We start from the raw sequence: 20,507 nt of genomic DNA on the forward strand, positions 1-20,507 counted from the left end.
CTTTAGTTTTGCTCCATGTGACGCCATTTCCACTCACAATACCGGACCACATAAAGATAAATATGAGTTATTGTATGTGTGTTGTTCTAATGTATCATCAGGACCTGCAGTTTTAAATTCATGTAATATTCAGTTCAATTCAATACATGTGTCCTCTTGGACAACGTTCTTCAGGCTCACAAACTTTTCTTGTCTTAATCGTCGACTTGTTGTTCATGTCTGTCAGGTCTGAGTGTGGACCGACCGTGTGCTCGCTCTGTGAAGGTGGACTGTCCCTGTGTGTTCAGCCAGGTGTGTGTGAGAGGCAGCGTGGTCTGGGCTCTGAGCGAGCACAAAGCTTTATTCTACAGAGAAGGACTGAACAGCTACTGCAGCGAGGGAGAGGGTTGGAAGTATGACACCGTCAGGTAATACTGTAATACTATTGTAATACAGCAGAAAGATCAGGGCTGAAGTACCACAGCTAGGTGTACAACACCATCAGGTACTCAGTAGGTGTTTTGTCACTGTTAGTTCACACTGGAATGTTGCTGCTTTTACCGATTATGTTACTGTGTGTGTGTGGCTGCATCATAGTGAGGCTCAGGGTGTGGAGTTGATGTGTGTTGCCCTGGGAGATGGTGGTACAGCTTGGGCGCTGGATGGCAGTGGCAGTCTGTGGTTTCGAACCGGCATATGTTCGTCCAGACCTCAGGGTGACGATGACCACTGGTGGCAGGTAGGCAGAAAGGCTTTGTGTTTGATATTTAAAGTTTGTCCTGGTTTCATCTCAGTTTGCTTGTGAAGCGCAGCAGTCGGTCAGTCTGTCTGTCTGTCTGTCTATCTCCATCAGATCAGTATTTCAGACTATGTGGTCTTCGATCAGGGCAGTCTGTTTCAGACACTGCTGCAGGCTACCCAGAGTGTTGCCACGGTAACCAGGGCGCCAGTGGAGCGGGTGGTGGCCTTCCTGTCACAGTACTCGCAGTGCCAGCCGAGCCTGGTCAGTGCCAACTCCAGCGGAGTCTGGGTCGCCTCAGGACGGAACCAGCTACACCTGGCCCGTGGCAGTCTCGTGGGTCAGTATATATTCAGTGCAGTATCATACAGTACAGTATACTGCAATACAGCATGGTGTAACAGCAGAAAAGAGCTTAAAGTACAGTTTTTAGTTTCTGAGCTGCTGTTTGTGTTTGGTTCCTTCAGGAACTTTCTGGCAGAATGTTGTTCCCAGAGGAACCGTCTCTGCCACCAGGTGGACCTTCATCACATCTTCAGCTGTGCCTCACAGAGAAGGTCACACACCTGTACACTACACTCACTAAGACCTCAACAAGTTCCCTGACCAGATCTGTACATAAAACACACCTGTGTGTGTTACCTGTCTCTCAGGTATGTTCCTGTGGTTGGCTCAGAGCAGGAAGGACCTGTTCTGTGTTTGGGACCAGGATGGAGAGCTCCGTCCGTCTTCTGTCCCTCTTCCACCTGAAGTAAACACAGCTGTCTCCGACTGTGGTTTCTATTCACTCTGATGGTTACACTGCCTGTTCTGCTCATGTTTTACTGTGATCTACCTGTGTGCTCAGGTAGAACTGACTCACTTGTCTGCCTGTCGTGATGCTCTGTGGGGTTTGGACACTCATGGCCGAGTCAGTATTCGTACACTGTCTCCATCCTGTCCCATTGGACTCCACTGGACGCCCCTGGACCTCAGTCAGCTTGGTACGTACATCAGTAAAACAGGTGGACAGTTGCACAGTTATATATCACATCACATCATCTGATGCTTTTGTCAATGGTGACTTACAGTGAGTGCATTTAACCATGTTGATAGAACTAAAGAGCTGCAAGAATCACAAAGTGCATCACCTTCAACCGAAACAAAAAGAGACAATGAGAGTGTGCTTGTTTATGGGCGATTATATGCGATTCAATCTGAAAAGGTTTCAGTGTCACCTCCAATGCCCCACAGGATGTGGTGGTCACTGCCTGGCATGAGGACTGTTTGTCTGAGGCCACAGTGGAGCAGCAAGCGACACCAACATCACCAGGCACCGGTAGGGTGGCCACGTGAGATAAGATAGGCCTTTATTAGTCCTGCACTTGGTAAATTCACATTCACAGGCAGCGTCCCCTGAGAAGGGACCAACTGAGAATGAAGAACAGACCAGAGTGTTGCCAGGAGAGTTGGCAGTGTTGTAGGGGAGGCTTATGTGAGGCATAAGGAGTCCCCATTCAAGTCTCTCCTGCAACCATGAAGAGACAGAGCTGTGTCCTGTAGGGAGGCAATCTGTGTGGCTTGCACAGAGACCACATGCATAAAGCTGGTCAACTGAGTCTTTCTTCTGAATTTGGCTGTTCGCTCTTAGCTAATAGGAAGGCAAGCAGAGATGTCTTGTGACTGAATGGCAAAAGACAAGTGAAGCAACCAAGATCAGTTCTTATCAATGGGTCAAAAACATACATAATAATATATATATAATTTAAAATATAATATCATTTTAAAACAGCCAACAGCTCTAAAAACAAGCTGTGGTTGTCAGTAAATTTCTTTAGAATAACCACAAACACAAATGAATGCACACCATACACAGTGTATTGATGAATATACAGAATGAGAAAGAAAATGTTTCATCATTAAAACCCACAAGAAAATATATGAAGCTGCCCTTTAATGTCTTTTATTTTATTAAGGATTCGCTGGTTCTGGTGTGTGATTGGGTGTGTGTTTGTATTAGTGTGTGTCAGATTGCAGTATGACGTGCACACACACAAACTCACTTTCAGCTGTGTTTCTCTGTCACGTTGACAGGTGGAGGTTGTGTAATAGATCTGTAATTCAGAGGTCAACATGGAGTGTGTGTGTGTGTGTGCGCGTGTGTGTGTAAACATCATACTGCTGGGTCAGATCTGTTTTTAGTTCCCCTGCCCTTCTCACTATCAGAGATCACATGACTGTCTGTCTTTTAAAAACTGTCCTTCACCTGTTACAGGTGTGTAACTGACAGTCATGTGACTTGATAGCTGTTAGTGATGTCATTCATTTATTTACTGCAGCCTGCTGACGGCTGTTCATCATCAACACAAACAGTCAACAAGCCTGCAGGCATCAGGAACAACTTATTGACAAAACCATCAAAGATTTTGCTGAATTTTCAAGAAAAATGAATCTGTAGATTGTTTTCACCTTTTTAAATGCTGCTGCAGGATGAGGAGGCAAGGACAAATAAAAATATGGAACTCCACTCGACAATTAAATGAAAAAGAAAAGAATTTGAACACCATGAATGAGATCCCAAAAAGTCTGCCTTCAGTCTTAAATGACTCCCTGACGGTCTCTGTGGTATCCAGTCCTTTGAGGCTGATCCTCATTAATTTCCAATGTCTTTAAATCACTCCGGAGGCTGAAATCAAACCTACCACAAAGACTGAAAATAAACATTATCGTATATTTGGTATTTGAGAGCTAACAAACATAATATAGGAGTCAAACCAGCAATCCAGAACTTCAAAACCACTCTCACTCATGTAGCTTTCTGTTTACAGTGTCTTCATTAGAGCCTCAGTGAGCTGATCAAAAATATTCTGTCTAAGTCTTGCCTTAATGAGTGGATCGCTGGTGTTTCACTTCTGAAAGGTTTTGTTACTCACTGATAAATGACACTGAATCTGTGTTCTGATGAATATTTGGTAAGTGACTACACAATAATCTGTTGCCAAATTGCCAAAAAAAAGCATAATTATTTTGTTGAACATTGATTCAAGTGATTTGCTTGTTGTTGCTGGTGCTTCATTTGTGTGCTGGTATTTTAGTTTACCAGTTCACTTGAAACACAAAAGCAGATTGGAGATGACAGACAGCTGCAGCATCATGTTGGTGAGACCTTCAGAGGTCACCACGGTAGCCCGTCAGTCAGATCTGAAATATGAGGCTGTTTCCTTTAAACAGGGTGACCTGGAATCTGTTCCAAAAGGGGACATGGTCACAGGATCCTGATCGCATTCTGCATGGACTCAGCTGGAATCATGACTGGTGTTTGTGTTTAGACAGTGCTGCATGTGAGGAGTTCGGGTTGTTTTTATATTTCAAGTTTTTCTTGAGTTGTGTAGTAGTTAGTAGTAGTTATGCTGAATGCTTCCAGTTCTTTACTGGAGCACTTCGTGTATGTTTGAGAATAATTTTCAACCTTGAAGTGTTCCTTCATAAAGTATTATTTCTTCACTATATCTTCAAACTTCTGAACTAATGACACTGAATCCTCAGTTTTTCTGTTACTCTCTTCCCTGCTATCTCCAGGGCGGGTCATCAACCCAGTTCCTGGGGAATCACATCAATTGATTATCAGTTTACTGTTTGCAGATGTAAGGTACTGGTCCTCCACCATTTGGGTGGCAAAATCTCACTGAGAAGCCAATGGTCTTGGTGTGTAGTGTGTAGTGTATTTGGTCGATGTGACCTCGTCATGCAGGAAAGAGCGTGACAGTGATATCTGCTCTGGAGGTATGCAATGTTGATATACAACTAAGATTTAAAGTTTAGTATATATGTTTTCTGAGAGGAAGAGTACACTTCAGAATTGGTGTGGCATATGCACTGAGTAACATCAGTTCTACGTTAACGCTGTTTCTTCTCAATCAAGTGTGATTAAACACTTCATAAGATATCAACATCAAAGTCTCCTCTCATCTGAGTTCGAGGTTTTCTGCAACAACATCACTGCTCTTCAAAAGCGCTTGCGTACTTATTTGTTCAAAGGGTTCTAAAAGCCTCTAATTTCACCTGTGTGTTAAAGGAAGTGTCCGTCTGGTCAGCGTGAGCTGCGGCAGTCAGAACGTCTGGGCCGTGGACAGTCGAGGAATTGTTTACTTCAGAGTTGGAACCCAACCTCTGAACCCGAGCATGATGCTGCCGGCCTGGATCCACATAGAACCACCTGTACTGGTAACACACACTGGATTCACACAGAGCCACATGTACAGGTAACACGCACACTGGATCCACACAGAACCACCAGGTAACTGTGGCAACATGTCTCTGCAGCCAATCGGAGTGCAGCTGGTCACTATTCAGACGAGTCCTAACGATCGCCTCCTCTGGGTGTTGGACAACAGAGGAAGTGTCTTCGTCAGGATCGGACTCAGTGATGAGATGCCTGTGGGGATAGACTGGGAGCTGGTACCAGGTACCTACCTGTCTGCCTGATGTGAATCCCTGTGTGTCTGATTAAAGCATGTTTTTGGGTAGTACACTGATGGTGTGTTCAGAAAGGAAACAAAGTGAATTTTCACCTGACGTTATTCTAGTGTTTATTCTCCCCAGACAGCCAGAATATATTACCGTACATTAGCCTTAAGCTAGTGAGCATCGGGAGGTGTTTGAAGTCCGTTCAGCCTCTGACTGAATTCAGCACTCATCAGAGACCCCAGTTCACTGTCTTTATTTTCCCTTGTGCTCTCTGTACGTTCATGAAATGAAGTACATTTCCTCTCAGTGGTCAACAGTGCATAAATACCTGACAGGTAACATTACATCTGAGACTCGCTACTGAATATAGGATGAGTAAGGGAGAGTAAAAATTAATCCACTATTAAATCCCAAAGTTTAAAACTCCGAGCTGCTGCCTGTACACAGCTCCAGCTGAGAGCAGAATCCGTTTATTCATATCTTTGCATTAACTTTATTTGTAAAACAAATTTAATTTAAATTTAAATAGCTTACTGTGTGAGTTTTTTGAAACTGGTGAGTTGTGTAGTTATGTATTCAGTGATCAGTTTACTGGTGGTCACACTGTGCTCGAATGTGTGTACTGTTGTATATTTGTGTATTTTAGGTTTAGCTGTCAGTCAGCTGGTCCTCAGCTCTCGGACAGTTTGGGTTCGGTGTGTAAACGGAGATCTGGCTCGACGTTATGGAATCTCTGACAGAAATCCTGCAGGAGATTACTGGAAGAAGATACCTGGAAACGCCAACTGGTTAACTGGTAAGACTGGGTTCATACTTGTGAGACAGATTTTCTCTGAATGATAATGTGATAATGAAAGGTGTGAAACTGTGATGTGGGATTTGTTAAACCAGATACTAACACATTCTGGGCTGGGTGGCTTCACCTGAGGTCACCTGTCTAACTCACTGTCTGTGCCACAGTCTACACTCTGACCATTTAAGCTCTCTCGCTCTTCCTCTTCCTCTTCAGTGTCTCCAGATGATGAATTGTGGGCAGTAACTCTGATTGGTGGATTGTCCCGTCGCCTGACGAAGCTCCTCCCACAGACCCCCTGTAGGCCTGCCCACTCAGGCCCTTCCCTCAGCATGGATGATGTTGATGAGGAATGGGAGCTTATCTGACCTGTGACATCACTGTGATGTCACCACTGTTTGCCGTTGGTCTGTCTGATCTGAATTCACCTGGTGGGACCATGTGATGTCACAGTGATCAGTGACAACACTTCCTGTTTACAGTCAAGATACTGACAAGAAGCAGGCTGTGTGATGTCACTACTGGATCTCACTGAGCAGGCAGGTGACACCACTTCCTGTGTAGTGATGTCACCTGCCTGCATTAATGTTTAGAGGACAGTTCTGAAAGAAGGTGGCTGCCAGACAGGGAGTTGCAGTGGCTGCAAAATTACTGAAATTAGACTTTTTGTTTTAACAGGTAGCACTTTAATCTCTGACTACAGGGGTATTCATCAACTGGTTCTGAGTGGTTCTAACTTATTCCAACTGGTTCTTCATGGTTGAAACTGATTCTAACTATTTCTGCTCAATGTCAGACTGGGCCTTCCTGGCTCAGACTGGTTTTTAACTGGCCTCTTTTACATTCCAGTTTAATTCAGTCTGGCCCTATGGAAAAACATTAAATGGACATTTCACATTTTTACTTCAGTTTGGTTCAGTTCAGACTGGTTCCAAACTAGTTGTGACTGGTTTCTCAATCAAGTAACTTTCCTCCAGTTTAGAAAGGCACATACCTGTTGAGAGGAGCTCACATTGGTCCCAGCTAGTTGTAACTGTGTTTTTGTGCCAGTTTTGTTCCATTAAAAGGACACGTCACCATTAAGATTACTTTTGCCTGGTGCAGTTTCTGACTGGTTTTAACTGGTTTTCACCTGGGCTCCTTTTTCTTTTCAGTTCAGCTGACTCTGGTTCATTAAAGAGACGTTTCTCTCTACACTCTGTTTATTCTGGCTCCAGCCAGTTTTGACTGATCCTACTGGTTCTGTGCCTGTCAGTTCAGTCTGATTTAGTTTAGCTATCAGAGTTAGCTTCAAGCTCATTGTTAAAGGGATAGTTTATGTGATGAATGTACAACTTTATTTTTTCAGTGATCTGGACTTAAACAACAGGATTCATGTGTAATTTTTAATTCAGTTAATTTAATTTCATTTGGTTTTATTTTTGTTATCAAACATAACTTCTTATGAAGTTCAACGAGTCATCGAGTGACAGTTTCTGGTTTCCAGACTGGACTGTGTGTTGACTAACGGGTCTACTGTGTGGGTCTCCTGAGGCGTTCCGTTTATCACATGTACAGTCGCCATGGCAACAGGCCGGAACACCACCCACTGGAACTGATTTATGAAAAACACGTTAAAAATTATAAAAACGATAACTTTAACTCTGAGAAGGTTCAAAACAAAACCTCAACTGTAGTCATTTCTGATGGACTGTAGTGAACCATGATGGATTGTGGTGGACTCAGATGGACTATGATGGAGCGTGTTAGGCTCTGGATCTGCAGTGAGGTTCAGGTCTGAGGTCTGAACTGGATTTATATTAAAAAAAATCTTTCCCTCATCATCTTCTGTCACCATGGAAACCTAAGCAGCTACAATGCATCGTGATGTCATCGTGCTCTCAGCCAATTGGTTGTATGTTCTGACCAATAGTTCAATAATTCAGTGTAAACTCACCTTCATCTGTTAACTTAATAAACACGATTAAACACTGAAGCAGCTTCAGGTTTTTGATTAGGGTATTGATCCATACCAATGATTGATCTTTGTGTTCACTGTGGCACCTGCATGGATAAACATGTAATAAACAAACTGATGACGTCTCTTTTTCTAATTTTATTATCTCCAAATTCCAACTAAAATGTGGCTTCAGATATTTGATTTAGTCTGAAGTCATGGGAGCAATAAAACATTGGGATGTGAACATGCAGAACCTTGCAGGTACTTTTGAAACAGAAAAACACCTGGAGAGCACAAGCAGGCAGACACGCACCGATGATCAGAACACTCAAGTGTTTTAATCACCGTAAAGCAGGATCACAGCCAGACCACTCAGAGCAGACCAGGACCTCACTTATCTCCCAACTCAAAGAAACTGCCTGAGAAGAACTAAGAACCAAAGTAGATTAGGATGTTACCTGATCCTCCATAGAGAGGATGAACTCAGCTATGAGAAACCTGAACCAAGAACAGACCAGCTGTCAGGACTGACAACGTCCTGGCAACCAAAAGAAAACATTCAGTCAAACACACAAACTGAAAGTTTAACACATTCAACTTCGTCACAGAGCCTAAAGACCTGGAAAAACACACACACAGGATATACTGTACATTTAATCAATGTTTTCTGGTTCCAGTGTTAATACTGTGTACTGAAATTTTTGTGCCTTTTGAACTGAAATGAAAGTTTTAACATCCATCAATCCAGTTATAAATACATTCATGTATATCCACATGCCCAGTGCAGCCTGGCGAGAATATCTGCTGACAGTACTGGGCTGAAGAAAGTACTTAAACCTTGTTTTTCACTCAGTAGTTTTATTCAGAGTTAATAAAAGTACATTGTAATTGAACATCAGACTGGACAGCGGAAAGCAGAACTCGGGTCAGTTCTGTTCTGTCTCCACAGAGATGAACTGAACTCTTCACTGACATCAGAACAGTCACACATACAGCGTGTGTGTTTGACACATTTTCACATGCCAAGAAAGAGGACTGGGACCAGTAAGTCCACAATGCAAGCTGCTCTGGTCCTCCAGTGTGATCAATATGATCGATATGAGGATGTTTCAGTGTATGACAGTGGGGTGATAAAATTTATCAAACAGGAGGAAATAATCAAACTGTCAACATGCTTCAGCTGTCAGAGCGTCTGTATTTGTGTCTGTATTTGGGTTCATGTCTGTCCACAGACTGAGCAGCACAGACCAAGAAGGCTCCTGGGCGGTTGAAACTGAACCCTCTGGTGCACTCATGGATCTTGTCATCACGTTTCCACAAACACTTCAACAGACAAACAACAGACAGGAGCTCCGACTCAGTCTGTGAACCTTCATCAATTAACTGACAGGAAACAAATTAAAGCTGCACACAAACTAATCAAAGGTTCACTTTAGAAACCGCATATCTCAAGGTTTGCTGTTGTCTCCTCAGGGTCCCAAAGCCTGTCACAACAACAAAACTTTAACTTTGTTGACCTTCTGTAGATAAAACAAGAGGATTTTAGCTAACAGACTGTTCACGTGATGGCTGAGTCAGCGGTATTGATCGCTGATCAGTGATCAGCCCTGGATTTTCTGTTTGTCCTGATTGTGTTGCCCCTGTGACAACTGCTAGCTGTGCAGCTGCAGGAAGTCAGGCAGTGTGGCAATCTGATCCGGGCCGGACCGGGCCAAACACCTGAGGGCTTGCAACAGGAGGGAGGGCGGGGTCAGACCACACAGCCAGCTGAACACTTCATTTCCCAGCAGGCCTTGCCAGCGCTGCGGTTCGTCATGCAGCCGGTGCAGCGCTGGCAGTTTGGGCAGAAAGAGCAGCAGGAAGTCGAGGCAGCGTTGCGCGTGGCGTCGCTCTGTTGCATCGGAGGAAACGAGTCGCTGCAGGGCAATATCAAAGCTGTCAGGCTGCGCACCATGAACCAGCAGCAGCAGCAGACAGTCGGCCCGCGAAAGCTCCACCGCCAGCTGCACCGCCGTCTTCCCTGCATCGGCCACATGTGAGCAGCCGCCACTTGCGTCCAGGTACTCCTGCCGCCCGCTGAGTGTGTCGCAGTCCTTTAGAGCCTCCACCATCATGCTGAGGATCGGCACGCGGTCGTAGCGCACCGCCACGGCCAGGTGAGGCGAGCCGCTGCCACGACAGCAACAGAAGTTGCAGCGCAGAGCTCTGAGCGCGCTCACTGAGTACCTGTTAAGCAGGTAGCGTGCGTAGTCCTGGTGGTCGTGGACGAGCGCGTACAGCAGTGCTTCAGACGGCAGGAAGGCTCGCGGATGTCCGTCGTTCCAGCAGAAGACCTCCATGCTGCGCATGTCCTCCAGCATCCACACTGGCAGCCGCTCGCGCACTGCGCAGTAGAAGGAGAAAGACGTCCGCTCACACTGACGCTGTGACGGAGACGAAGACAGACACTCAAACTGAGAGGACAGCAACCACGGCATAACGACACACCTGGTCTGAACCTGAACCACAGCTGAGACACTTTAAACTGACCCTGGTTCCGCCTGCACTCCCTCAGATAGTCTGTCTCTGTCAGCCCAAGCTCTGTCTTCAGCTCATTCACACTTTTATAGCTTCTCCACCCACCCACAGGCCTCACCCCTGACCTCTCCTCCCCGCCGCCGCCTGGCAGCTCTGCCGCGTTGAGTCGCCGCTCTGTCGCACACGTCCCTCGCTCCTCCTGCCGCTCCGTTGCTGCTGTGTCTGCCGCTTCTCCCCGCCTCTCCTCCAGCCAGTTCAGCTCCATGTGTGGATGTTTGTTTTGGGGGGCGGGGCGGGGCGGGGCGGGGCAGGGCGGATCGTGTGACTTACATAGCGAACATAGCGGCCCTCGAGCTGCTGCAGCTCATTTAGTAAAGACAAACAACAGAGTCATTCACTGTGCGATGATTGATTATTGATGACTCATATGTGATCAGACTACAGCACCTGTGCGTGAGCTGACTAATCTTCAACATTTCAAATGAAAAAACTTTTGTCTCACCAGTCACATGACTAACCTGACCCTAACATGTTGTAGACTGAACTGTAAGACAAAAAGAATGAAACAAGATAAACATTCAGGAGAAAATAACAACAATAAAGCAGTGACAGAGAACTGCTCTGCATCACAAGTATCAGTACTTACAGTACATGTTGTTGATAGTTTCACTGCTGTTCATCAGATGTGTTTGAAACTGAAACACTAACTGAACTTTAATAACTCACTGTGCAATAGTCCCCCACCTCCTAATAATGTCAATAATGTCAATAATTTTGCAAATTTTGTAAATATGTGTTCTCCTATAGTGAAGTACCTATAGTACCTATTTGTGTAAATATCTTCCTATTTGTACCTTCATTTGTTATCCTTGTGCTGCTATGACACTGAGAATTTCCCCACTGCAGGACTAATAAAGGCTTATCTTATATTTGATTCGTAAGGTTAAATTAAGACTGACTTTAGAGACAAATTGTTTTAACATTATTGTGTGAAACTGGATGAAAATGTCAATCAGTCAATACATCTAATCAATAAAGATGAGAGATGTGTGAACTGCATCATTTTCATCATCAGGCAGATGAAATCAGCTGATCTGTTGTCAGAATAACACACAAACATTAAACATATCGAGGCTCCCTCTGCTGTTCATTGTCTGTAACTGCAGCCTTTTTAAATGAACCACACACTGATCCTGGATCAGATCAGCAGAGGGTGAACTGAGGTTAATAGACAGGCTTGCTGAGTTTTGAAGCTGACCTGTTTGGTCACCAGAGTAAGTAAACACCTGACCTGGTCTAGAGGAAGTGATGTTCAGAGTTTCAGATTAAAATCGGCTATCAACACTTGCTCTCTCACTGATTCTTTATAGCTGAGCGTATAAGATTCTCATCTGCATAAAATGTTCTCCCTCATCAACTTCATTGATTTTTGTAACTCTGTGCTTACTCTGAATTTGATACTGGACACCCTTTTCATGCCAGCTGAGACAGCAACAGACTGGGAAAGTTTGTGTACTTATGTTTCTTTCCAGAAACAGAGACCCTGAAGGCAGGCACAAGACAACAAGGTCAAAGTTAAATAAAACATTTACTTAGACTAAATGAGAATTAATTCCACCAAAACAGAGTCTTCAGATGAACAAACAAAAAGTCCAGTCCAGGTCGCTGGGATGGCAGATGAGCGCATGTGGTCTCTATGAGGAAAAAATTATTCTCCTCTGGGGCTGGAGACTGGTCAATCCAGAACAGAACAAGGGATGGGCAAACCTGGGCAGAGGCCAAGCTGAACAGCCTGGACACCAAAGACAAAAAGTTTTTCCAAAAAGTCATGAGACAGAGACCCAGAGACGAAAGGAGCCGATACTGTACCGCACGAGCGCAGGAACAATCTGCCAATGACGAACTCAGGACAAGTGTACTGCAGGTAAGACCACCCAGCTTGACTCCAGATTGGAGCAGGAAACAAACATATACACACACAAATACAGACACAGGACAAGGGGGAGGAGACAGAAAAAATACCAGGAACAGCACAGTCCTGACAGTACTGTACAGTACAATAATATCAAGCACAGGCTGTACACAGATAAATCTAATGTTAGCTGTCACTCAAGTATGATTAAGTGAGTTTAATTAGCATCAGCACACGTGTTTAAAAGGAAAACAACAGACAATATACAAAAGCAATGCAATGTGTCAAGCTATATGAACAAGTAAGTCAGAATACTTATAATTCAATGGATGCACACAAGTAGTCAAACAAAACAGTAACACCAGTTTCAGGAATTAATTATCTTTAGGTCTGCAAAGCAGGCAGCACGGTGGTGCAGTGGTTAGCACTGTGGCCTCACAGCCAGGGGGTTCCAGGTTCAAATCCCGGTCTGGGCCCTTCTATGTCGAGCTTGCATGTTCTCCCTGTGCCTGCGTGGGTTTTCTCTGGGTACTCCGGCTTCCTCCCACAGTCCCAACAACATGCACATCAGGTTAACTGGCTGTTCTACATTGTCCTGAGGTGTGTGGGTGTCTATTTTTGCGTCTCGGCGCCTGTGATTGGCTGGCAACCAGTCCAGGGTGAACCCGCCTCTCACCTGTAGTCAGCTGGGATAGGCTCCAGCCCCCCTGTGATCCTGACAGATAGGCAGTTTAGAAAATAGATGGATGGAGGTGTACAAAAGTCAATGAACAGCTCTCCCATGGTCTACATAAACTACTGAGAAGACAGGAAGTGCCATTCTAAGGCATGCAAGTGGAACATACCACTCTACGAGAGATAGGGGAAATGGTCTAACAGGTGTTGGCTTTTGTACCACCAGTCCACCTGTAGTCCACAGCTGTCACCCACTGAATGAAGTTGATGTTGGTTTTGCGTACGTGCTGGCAACACTGCATGACTAGTAGCTCATCAAAAGAACAACAGAAGATTAAATATGGTTAATAACAATCAGCATCAGGCTTATTTTATATTTTACTTATTGCCCCCGGGACCTGAGTCCTAATTTCGTACCACAAACATGTAAATGTGAGTTGGTATGACAATAAACGTTCCTCGAATCCTTGAATCCTCACAGGGCAGGAAAATTTGGGTGTGGTGGAGTGATTAATGCGACAAATGCTCCCTTCCCTTCATTAGCCGGCTGATGTGCCCTTGAGCAAGGCACTTAACCACCCAATATGCTCCCCGGGCGCTTGATGCTGCCCACTGCTCCTGTGTGTGTTTCACTGCATGTAATTTGTCGGGTGTTGCATGTGTGTGTTCAACTAAGGATGGGTCAAATGCAGAAGACGAATTCAGTGTGTGTGTGTAAAAATATATATACTGTCAATAAAGTGATTCTTCTTCTTCTTCTTCTTCTTCTTGACTGTGAAAACTTCACCTGACAGAGTGTGGATAAATGAGACCCCGTAACAACGAAGTCATGGCTGTATATTTATAAAAACAATAAAGTTTAACAATTTGCACATGAAATATCTTGCTATTGTTTCCAGAAACACAAGTTGAATTTGTAGATGACTGCTGTCTGAGTTTCAGGTTTATAATCAATCAATATTAAAACTACTTCATATGAAATGTTAATATTTTATAGGTCAGTGTGAATTATTCGTAACTGTTTAATATTAATGACGATTTTATTGTTTGATGTTTTAATATGTGACCTGTGATGGCAGCAGAGTTCACACACACACACACACACACACACACACAATCGTCCTCACTCATCGATCAGCTTCAGTATGTCTGATCTTTAATCCGTTTACGTCAGCTTTTATCGATGCTTAAGCTTGTAGTGGAGTCAGTGAGTACGTCTGTGACTGTCGGTCTGGTTCGACCTGCTTTGTTCGGTTTCGGCTGCTAGTTCCGGAACTTTTCGGACTCAGTGTGAAGCTTCAGTTTCGGGTTAACTGTTAGCATCTTTCTGCTCTGGTCCCGTCATCTGTTAGCTTCATTGCACGGACCCCTTTCAGCTCGGAGTCTCTTCCTCACGCCGAAACCCCGCGCTGCTTTCCGGACTGAGCAGTTAGCTTAGCCCCCAGGCCGCTCAGTCAGTTCTGACAGCACACAGCTTAGCTAGCTAACTGCTAGCCTGAGTTAGCAGCTAGCAGTTAGCCCGAGCTGCCTGTCATGCCGGCGATGCTGGAGAGAAACTCAGAGGCTCCGGTGAAGCGGAGAGGCAGGGCCCCGACGGGCAGCGGCAGCAGCGGCCCCGGGACAGCAGCTAACCCCGGAGGGAAGAGTCTGTCCGGTAATGGAAGCAGCTGCTGGGAAGAAGGAAGTTCAGGCTCCAGCAGCGACGAGGAGCATGGTGGGTAGCCTCGGTCAGTGTAGTACAGCCGTGTACTGTGTGCCATCCTGAGTACTGGCTCTAACTACTACCGTGTTTGTGTGTGCAGGTGGAGGAGGGATGCGGGTCGGACCGCAATACCAGGCCGTGGTTCCGGACTTTGACCCGGGTAAGAATCTCCACACGGCCCGATAGCCTGGAGGCGTTAGCCTCGAACAACAGTAGCACTAAAGTACATGGCACCGGTTAGCAGAGCACCGCAACTGGTTAACTTCCATCTCTGTCATACATCCGTGATACTGGTTCTGGTCCTGTACTAGAGACGTTTAACACCGGTCAGTTCTAGTAGCTGATCCCGGATCTGCTCTACATATACATCTACATCATATTGCTTTTATTCGTTTTAGACTGGATGTCTGGACACTAAAAGTAATTTCCATCACGAGGGGACTTAGTGTAAGTCAACGTCATTTAAAGTTAGAGGAGGGCTGTGCTGTGATTTAGTCCTCAGTTGTTATAAATGTTTTAAGAAGAGAATCGTTTACACATCAGCTGTTTCAACTTCAAACTTTGTCAGTATATTTTTGCACACACCGAAATTCTTCTCTGCATTTAGCCCATCACTGATTGAACACACACACACATGCAACATGCAGTGAAACACACAGGAGCAGTGGGCTGCCATGTCAGGCGCCCGGGGAACAAATTGGGGGTCGAGTACCTTGCTCAAGGGCACCTCGGCCGGCTAATGGGGGAGGGGGAGGATTGAACCAGGAACCCTCCAGTCACAAGCCCCTTCTCAAACCTCTAGGCCACGGCGGCCCCCAAATTTATATGTGAATCACTGAATCTGTCTGAAAAAATGTATTAAATTGAACCAGTTAAGGCTGACACACGGACACCGTCTCTCCTGTATTCCCCCTTTGTCTTCTTCCTCCTTCACATTCTTCTTCTTCCTCACTGCAGCACTGAAGCTTTAATTACTGGCTCACTTTCCACCAAGTGAGAAGGGAAGAGATCAAGTTTCCTGTGTTGTAGCTTTGTTCATCAAAGTCACTCCCTGTGAGAACATATGGATCAGATTAGTTCAGTATTCCTCACTGCAGCTCATCATTTTATACATGAAGCTGATATATTTACTTCCTACCTACATCTTTGCTGTTGACACAGCAGGCGATTCAGGCTACAGCAGACCTGTGATAAGTCACTGACAGTTTACTTGCATTAGCAGCTTGCAACATCCTCATGTATTCACTAAACACACTAGTTCATTGCTAGTATTAAAACAGTAAAAATAGAGAGAAGAGAATTGATAAAAAGTTCAGCAAATGGCAGATTCAGACGGTGCTGTGGCACGTGAAAAGGTACATCGGCTGAAAATCAAAATGAAGTCACTGCAGACACAAGCGGACTGAGATTTCAGTTGTCTGCTCAAATCTTTGTGCACCTAATGAAGTGGATGCTGGGTGTCGCAGCTGTTGTAATTACTACTGGTAGGAGTTTCAGTAACAGTGAAGTGTTGTAGTGAGACAGGTCTGCAGCACATTGACTTCATGTGGCCTGTTTCTGTGTGTGTTACCAGACGTGGCTCAGGCTGCTCAGCTCAGGGAAAACCTCGGCATGTTGGTTTGGATTCCCAGCAGCTGTTTGAACCAGACTCAGTGTAAGAAAAAACTCTCTCAGATCAGTTTTGACAGCTGAAGTTGTCAGTGAGGCTGTTTAAACTGTATTTTCTCTTCCAGTGGACGAGTACATCACCATCGCCAAAGACAAACATGGCTACAACATGGAGCAGGTAGACTGTTGGACCTTCATTCAGAGCCAACATGTGTTGACCCTCAGATGGTCTCTCACAGTGTTTGTCTTGTCTTCAGGCTCTGGGGATGCTCTTCTGGCACAAACACAACATTGAGAAATCCCTCGCTGACCTGCCGAACTTCACTCCATTTCCTGACGAGTGGACGGTGGAGGACAGAGTCCTGTTTGAACAGGCCTTCAGTTTCCATGGGAAGAGCTTCCACCGCATCCAGCAGATGGTGAGTGACCACTAAAGCCAGTTGACTCACCTCATTGTGACAGTACAGAGTGTTTATACTGATGATGGAGTGTTGATTCAAGACTGCCTCTCTGTGCAGTTGCCAGATAAATCCATGGCCAGTCTGGTTCGTTTTTATTACTCCTGGAAGAAGAGTCGCAGTAAAACCAGCCTGATGGACAGACAGACACGAAAACACAAGAGAGAGAGAGGTGACAGGTGAGCTGCAACCTGCACAGGTGACATGACAGATGATCTCTGTGGAAATCACAGTGAATCCTGTGATGTTATTGGTGGACTCTAACAAATAACTGAAACTTTGTTTCAGTGACGATGAAGTTGAGGATGGAAACGTAAATCCTCCGAGTGACTCAGAGTTCGACCCAAATAAAGACGACAAGAAAGAGGTATGCTGTTTACTGACTGATTTTCTCTGATTGGTTTCTCAGTTGGTTAACTGATTCTCTGACTGACTGACTTGTTTTGTTTTAGGTGCGTTCCGGACCAGAGAGGTCAGAGGTCAAACCAGCTGCTGGATTGAAGGTAGCAATACCTGGACATTACCTGACCACCTGTGTCACCTGTCCTGTCTGTAGCTGACCTGTCTGTGTCTCTGTGCACTTGTAGACAGGCAGTAAGGCGTCTCAGCGTTTGAAGAAGCGTCCCCCCAGAGGAATGTTTCTGAATCAGGAGGATGTGATCTCGCTCTCGACTTCGTCCCCTCAGGGATTCATCAGACAGCTGGACTGTCAGCTAGTCTCCATCAAGAGACAGGTCTGTGTGTCCTTCTGATCACCTGTCGCTCTGACCACCTGTCTCCAGCCAATGGTATGCGGGCTAGCCGATTGACTCGACACCGCAGTGTAGTTGTGCTGCTACAACACGAAGCCTCGTTTTGATTCGCTCTGTTTGTCCAGTTAAACTTCCTGCCGATCCATTGAGCCTCACGCACTGAAATGCAGCTGCTGCCATCTTATTTATTTACATTTTATTTATCCTGTTGATGTTTAACTTCAGAAGAAGAAAAGTCCAGTTGAATGTTTGTGTTTGTCCTGATGGATTGTGCTGCTGCTACACCCTAATGCATGGCCTCAACTGCAACACCTAGTGGTAAACTTAGGAATTACAGTCAAGTCCAGCATTAGACTCGATATCAAACCTGTCTGAACATTTTTACACCAGCGCAGTTCAACTGTACACTGGTTTCCATCAAGAAATTTAGTTTGACTGCCTGTCTCCTCACCTGTCTCTCCCTCTGTGTTTCAGATTCAGACCATCAAACAGTCAAACAGCTGTCTGAAGGAGAAAATCAGTTCAGGAGTCGATGAGTTCAGACAACCCGAGGTAACCATGATGACGCAACAGCATACGGCAATCCACAGCAACTGTTTGTTTTTGTTGCTGTAGTTGCTCATCTTTAGGTCTTTATGGGTTTTTTTTCCCAGGTTATTAAGAAGTTCAACACTCGTTGGACCACAGAGGAACAGCTGCTCGCTGTACAAGGTAACACCTGAACTACCTGTAACCAGGTGAAGTGATAAACACCTGGATTAATTAAACATCTCAGTCCCTAATTCTGGTTCTTGTCATGCAGCTATCAGGAAGTATGGACGAGACTTCCAGGCGATCTCAGATGTGATTGGTAACAAGTCGGTGATTCAGGTGAAGAACTTCCTGGTGAACTACAGACGGAGATTTCACTTGGATGAGGTCCTTCAAGAGTGGGAGGCTGAACACGGGATGGAGGGGGGAGAAGGGGGAGGAGTAGAGGAAGACAAGATGGAGGACAAGATGGAGGTGTGTCCTGCTGAGGAGGAGGAGGCCACTGCTAAGGAAACGAAGGAGGTGAGAAGTTTTCATGTCTACTACAGATCCCAGAATCCTCTCTGTTTGCAGGTCCATCACGTTGCTAGCCATCAGGTCTGTTTGCTGTGATGCAGCGAAGGCTTTTTAAATTTACCTGTGCTGTGTGCTCTGTGGTAACACTTTTGCACTTCCTGGATGAAATGCAGTATGGCAGCTGAGGGAGTAAATATTATTGATAATGCTGTTGAAACACAGCACAGATTCACAGGTGAATTGCAGTTTTATTTCATTTTTCGCACATTGAATACTTGAAGGCCATTGCAGCACCCCCTGGTAGCTAATGTTCTGTAACCATAAACCCTAAGCTTTGAATTTTTTTGATGGATAAATAAATCACATCAGAGAACAGTGAAGTGTAATATAGTGGACCAGCTGTTTAAATATTGCTCCCCTCACTAGTTGACAGCAGAAATACGACTTTCAGTTGTTGCAGCAAAAACTTCAGTCCTCCTGTTCATACCGAGTGTTGAGTGCAGACTGCTGGGAAAGAGAAACAAAACCTGGAATCAGGCTGCAGTGACCAATCATATAAACTGATGATTCACAGCATCGTTGTTCAAGCTGTTTACACTAAATTTATAAAATGAAACCTTAAAAATAACCTACGACTTTAATACTTGAAATGGAAATTTGTCATGTTGTCTTGAAAGCACAGGCTGACATGAGGTGTCGTGGTCAGTTTCTCTTATGCTGCTTTGTGCCTCAAACAAGTCGATGATACCAGCTGCTCTGCCAGGCCGGGAGCTGGAAACCATTCAGAGTTCACCTGGCCTTGTCCTCCACACCAGCTGCTACACCCTGCACCGACCGAGCAAGTCAGCCAGTCGGTCTCATTAAAGTCTGACAGAACATCACAGTATGAACAATGAGACTCAGTGCCAGGCAGATTAAATGTGTTCACTGTGACTCAACTGTGACTCTGCTCTCTTCTGCAGGACTCGTCCTCTCCGGTGGACTCCCAGAAGCCTCTGGCCTCCTGAGACCAGGTGACCTCTGGTGGTTTTAGCACATCATCATGCGTTTGGTGTGACTCTCTCAGTTTATAAGACTTTTATTGATGGGGTATGTGTTTCAGTTATGTCTTATTTGTCATCACTGCTCTCTCTGGACCAATCAGAATCAGACCTGACCTTCCAGTTGCAGTGGATGGGACCTGTTTTTTTGTCTTTCTATGTTTTACATTTTTATCGAAGCAGCAGTTGGTGATGTCACTCAGATGAATCCTGTCCTGATGATGTCATGCTGTTTTGGGGAGTTTAGGATGTTTTAGAAGGTTGACAATAAAACCAAAGTTCATCAGTAAATGGATTTGTTTCTTCTTTGGTTTCTTGTCTTTTTTTGTTGAAGGTCCAAACATTAGATGGAATATGTCATGTAATGAATATAAAGACAGGAGTAAACAAAGTCATTCATGATGTGTTTACAGATAAAAGCAGAAGATCTCAGTGCTAATGTCACTCAGGAATATTTCTGGAAGTTTCTCTGACTGATGCTTTTATCATTAGCGAGAAACTGAATTTTGTCTTCATTTCAGTAGAATTAATTTACCAGCAAATTTATTTTCACTTGAGATCTCCTATTACAATCAGAAAGCCTCTTCAGGTTCTGAACTCTTCAGTGCAGAATCTGTCCCTTTAATATACAAAACTTGTTTCAATAAAAAACATTTCAAAAGTTTCCTTTGGTAAAACAGCATGCTAACGTTCAGCAGGAAGAAGGGAAACTTTATGCACAGACAGGACGATAACACATGAAGTAATGAATGGAGACTTCAGACGGTCAGTCAGTCAGTCCGAGACTGATAGCTGATGAAGCTGCTTGGATTAGCAGTGAAACGTCTTCAAGCCAAATCTTCACAAGTCCAGACGCCTTGCTTTAACTCTTTGAGTGAATATGACCTGGATGGCTGAGAA

General features: G+C 44.8%; 3 protein-coding genes across 7 annotated transcripts in view; 2 read left to right on the plus strand and 1 right to left on the minus strand.

Annotated features, from left to right (window-relative positions):
- The window catches only part of tecpr2 (tectonin beta-propeller repeat containing 2), a 29,979-nt gene extending 22,047 nt beyond the window's left edge, over positions 1-7,932 (plus strand). For 4 of the 5 annotated variants that reach the window (XM_046413570.1, XM_046413571.1, XM_046413575.1 and 1 more), the window contains 10 exons: positions 227-407; positions 577-718; positions 833-1,058; positions 1,186-1,275; positions 1,372-1,469; positions 1,566-1,701; positions 4,773-4,921; positions 5,021-5,162; positions 5,811-5,960; positions 6,174-7,932. In XM_046413570.1, the coding sequence (XP_046269526.1) occupies positions 227-407; positions 577-718; positions 833-1,058; positions 1,186-1,275; positions 1,372-1,469; positions 1,566-1,701; positions 4,773-4,921; positions 5,021-5,162; positions 5,811-5,960; positions 6,174-6,325 (1,466 nt within the window). In that variant the 3' untranslated portion in view covers positions 6,326-7,932. The remainder of the gene's footprint in view (positions 1-226; positions 408-576; positions 719-832; positions 1,059-1,185; positions 1,276-1,371; positions 1,470-1,565; positions 1,702-4,772; positions 4,922-5,020; positions 5,163-5,810; positions 5,961-6,173) is intronic. The other variant, XM_046413574.1, reaches the window with a different exon arrangement.
- A 100-nt stretch (positions 7,933-8,032) lies between these two features.
- On the minus strand, positions 8,033-10,530 carry ankrd9 (ankyrin repeat domain 9). Its single transcript, XM_046413579.1, has one exon. It carries the CDS (start codon positions 10,371-10,373, stop codon positions 9,549-9,551), a length of 825 nt encoding a protein of 274 aa, XP_046269535.1. The 5' UTR covers positions 10,374-10,530; the 3' UTR covers positions 8,033-9,548.
- Positions 10,531-14,080: 3,550 nt separating this feature from the next.
- rcor1 (REST corepressor 1) lies at positions 14,081-19,898 on the plus strand. The gene is made up of 13 exons (XM_046413923.1): positions 14,081-14,714; positions 14,803-14,862; positions 16,276-16,356; positions 16,436-16,488; positions 16,568-16,729; positions 16,829-16,947; positions 17,057-17,135; positions 17,221-17,271; positions 17,356-17,502; positions 17,995-18,072; positions 18,174-18,231; positions 18,323-18,573; positions 19,530-19,898. The coding sequence occupies exons 1-13, from the start codon at positions 14,534-14,536 to the stop codon at positions 19,572-19,574; spliced, it is 1,365 nt and encodes a 454-aa protein (XP_046269879.1). The 5' UTR covers positions 14,081-14,533; the 3' UTR covers positions 19,575-19,898.
- Positions 19,899-20,507: the final 609 nt, after the last annotated feature.

Source organism: Scatophagus argus, chromosome 15 (genome assembly GCF_020382885.2).
Source record: "Scatophagus argus isolate fScaArg1 chromosome 15, fScaArg1.pri, whole genome shotgun sequence".
Taxonomy (NCBI): domain Eukaryota; kingdom Metazoa; phylum Chordata; class Actinopteri; family Scatophagidae; genus Scatophagus; species Scatophagus argus.

Excerpts from the sequence above, each read along its gene's own strand:
- rcor1 (XM_046413923.1), top strand. The coding sequence starts at position 14,534 with ATGCCGGCGATGCTGGAGAGAAACTCAGAGGCTCCGGTGAAGCGGAGA. Across the intron at positions 14,715-14,802 it reads CAGCAGCGACGAGGAGCATG|GTGGAGGAGGGATGCGGGTC; the intron begins GTGGGTAGCCTC and ends TTGTGTGTGCAG. Across the intron at positions 16,730-16,828 it reads TCCACCGCATCCAGCAGATG|TTGCCAGATAAATCCATGGC; the intron begins GTGAGTGACCAC and ends CTCTCTGTGCAG.
- ankrd9 (XM_046413579.1), bottom strand. The coding sequence starts at position 10,373 with ATGCCGTGGTTGCTGTCCTCTCAGTTTGAGTGTCTGTCTTCGTCTCCG.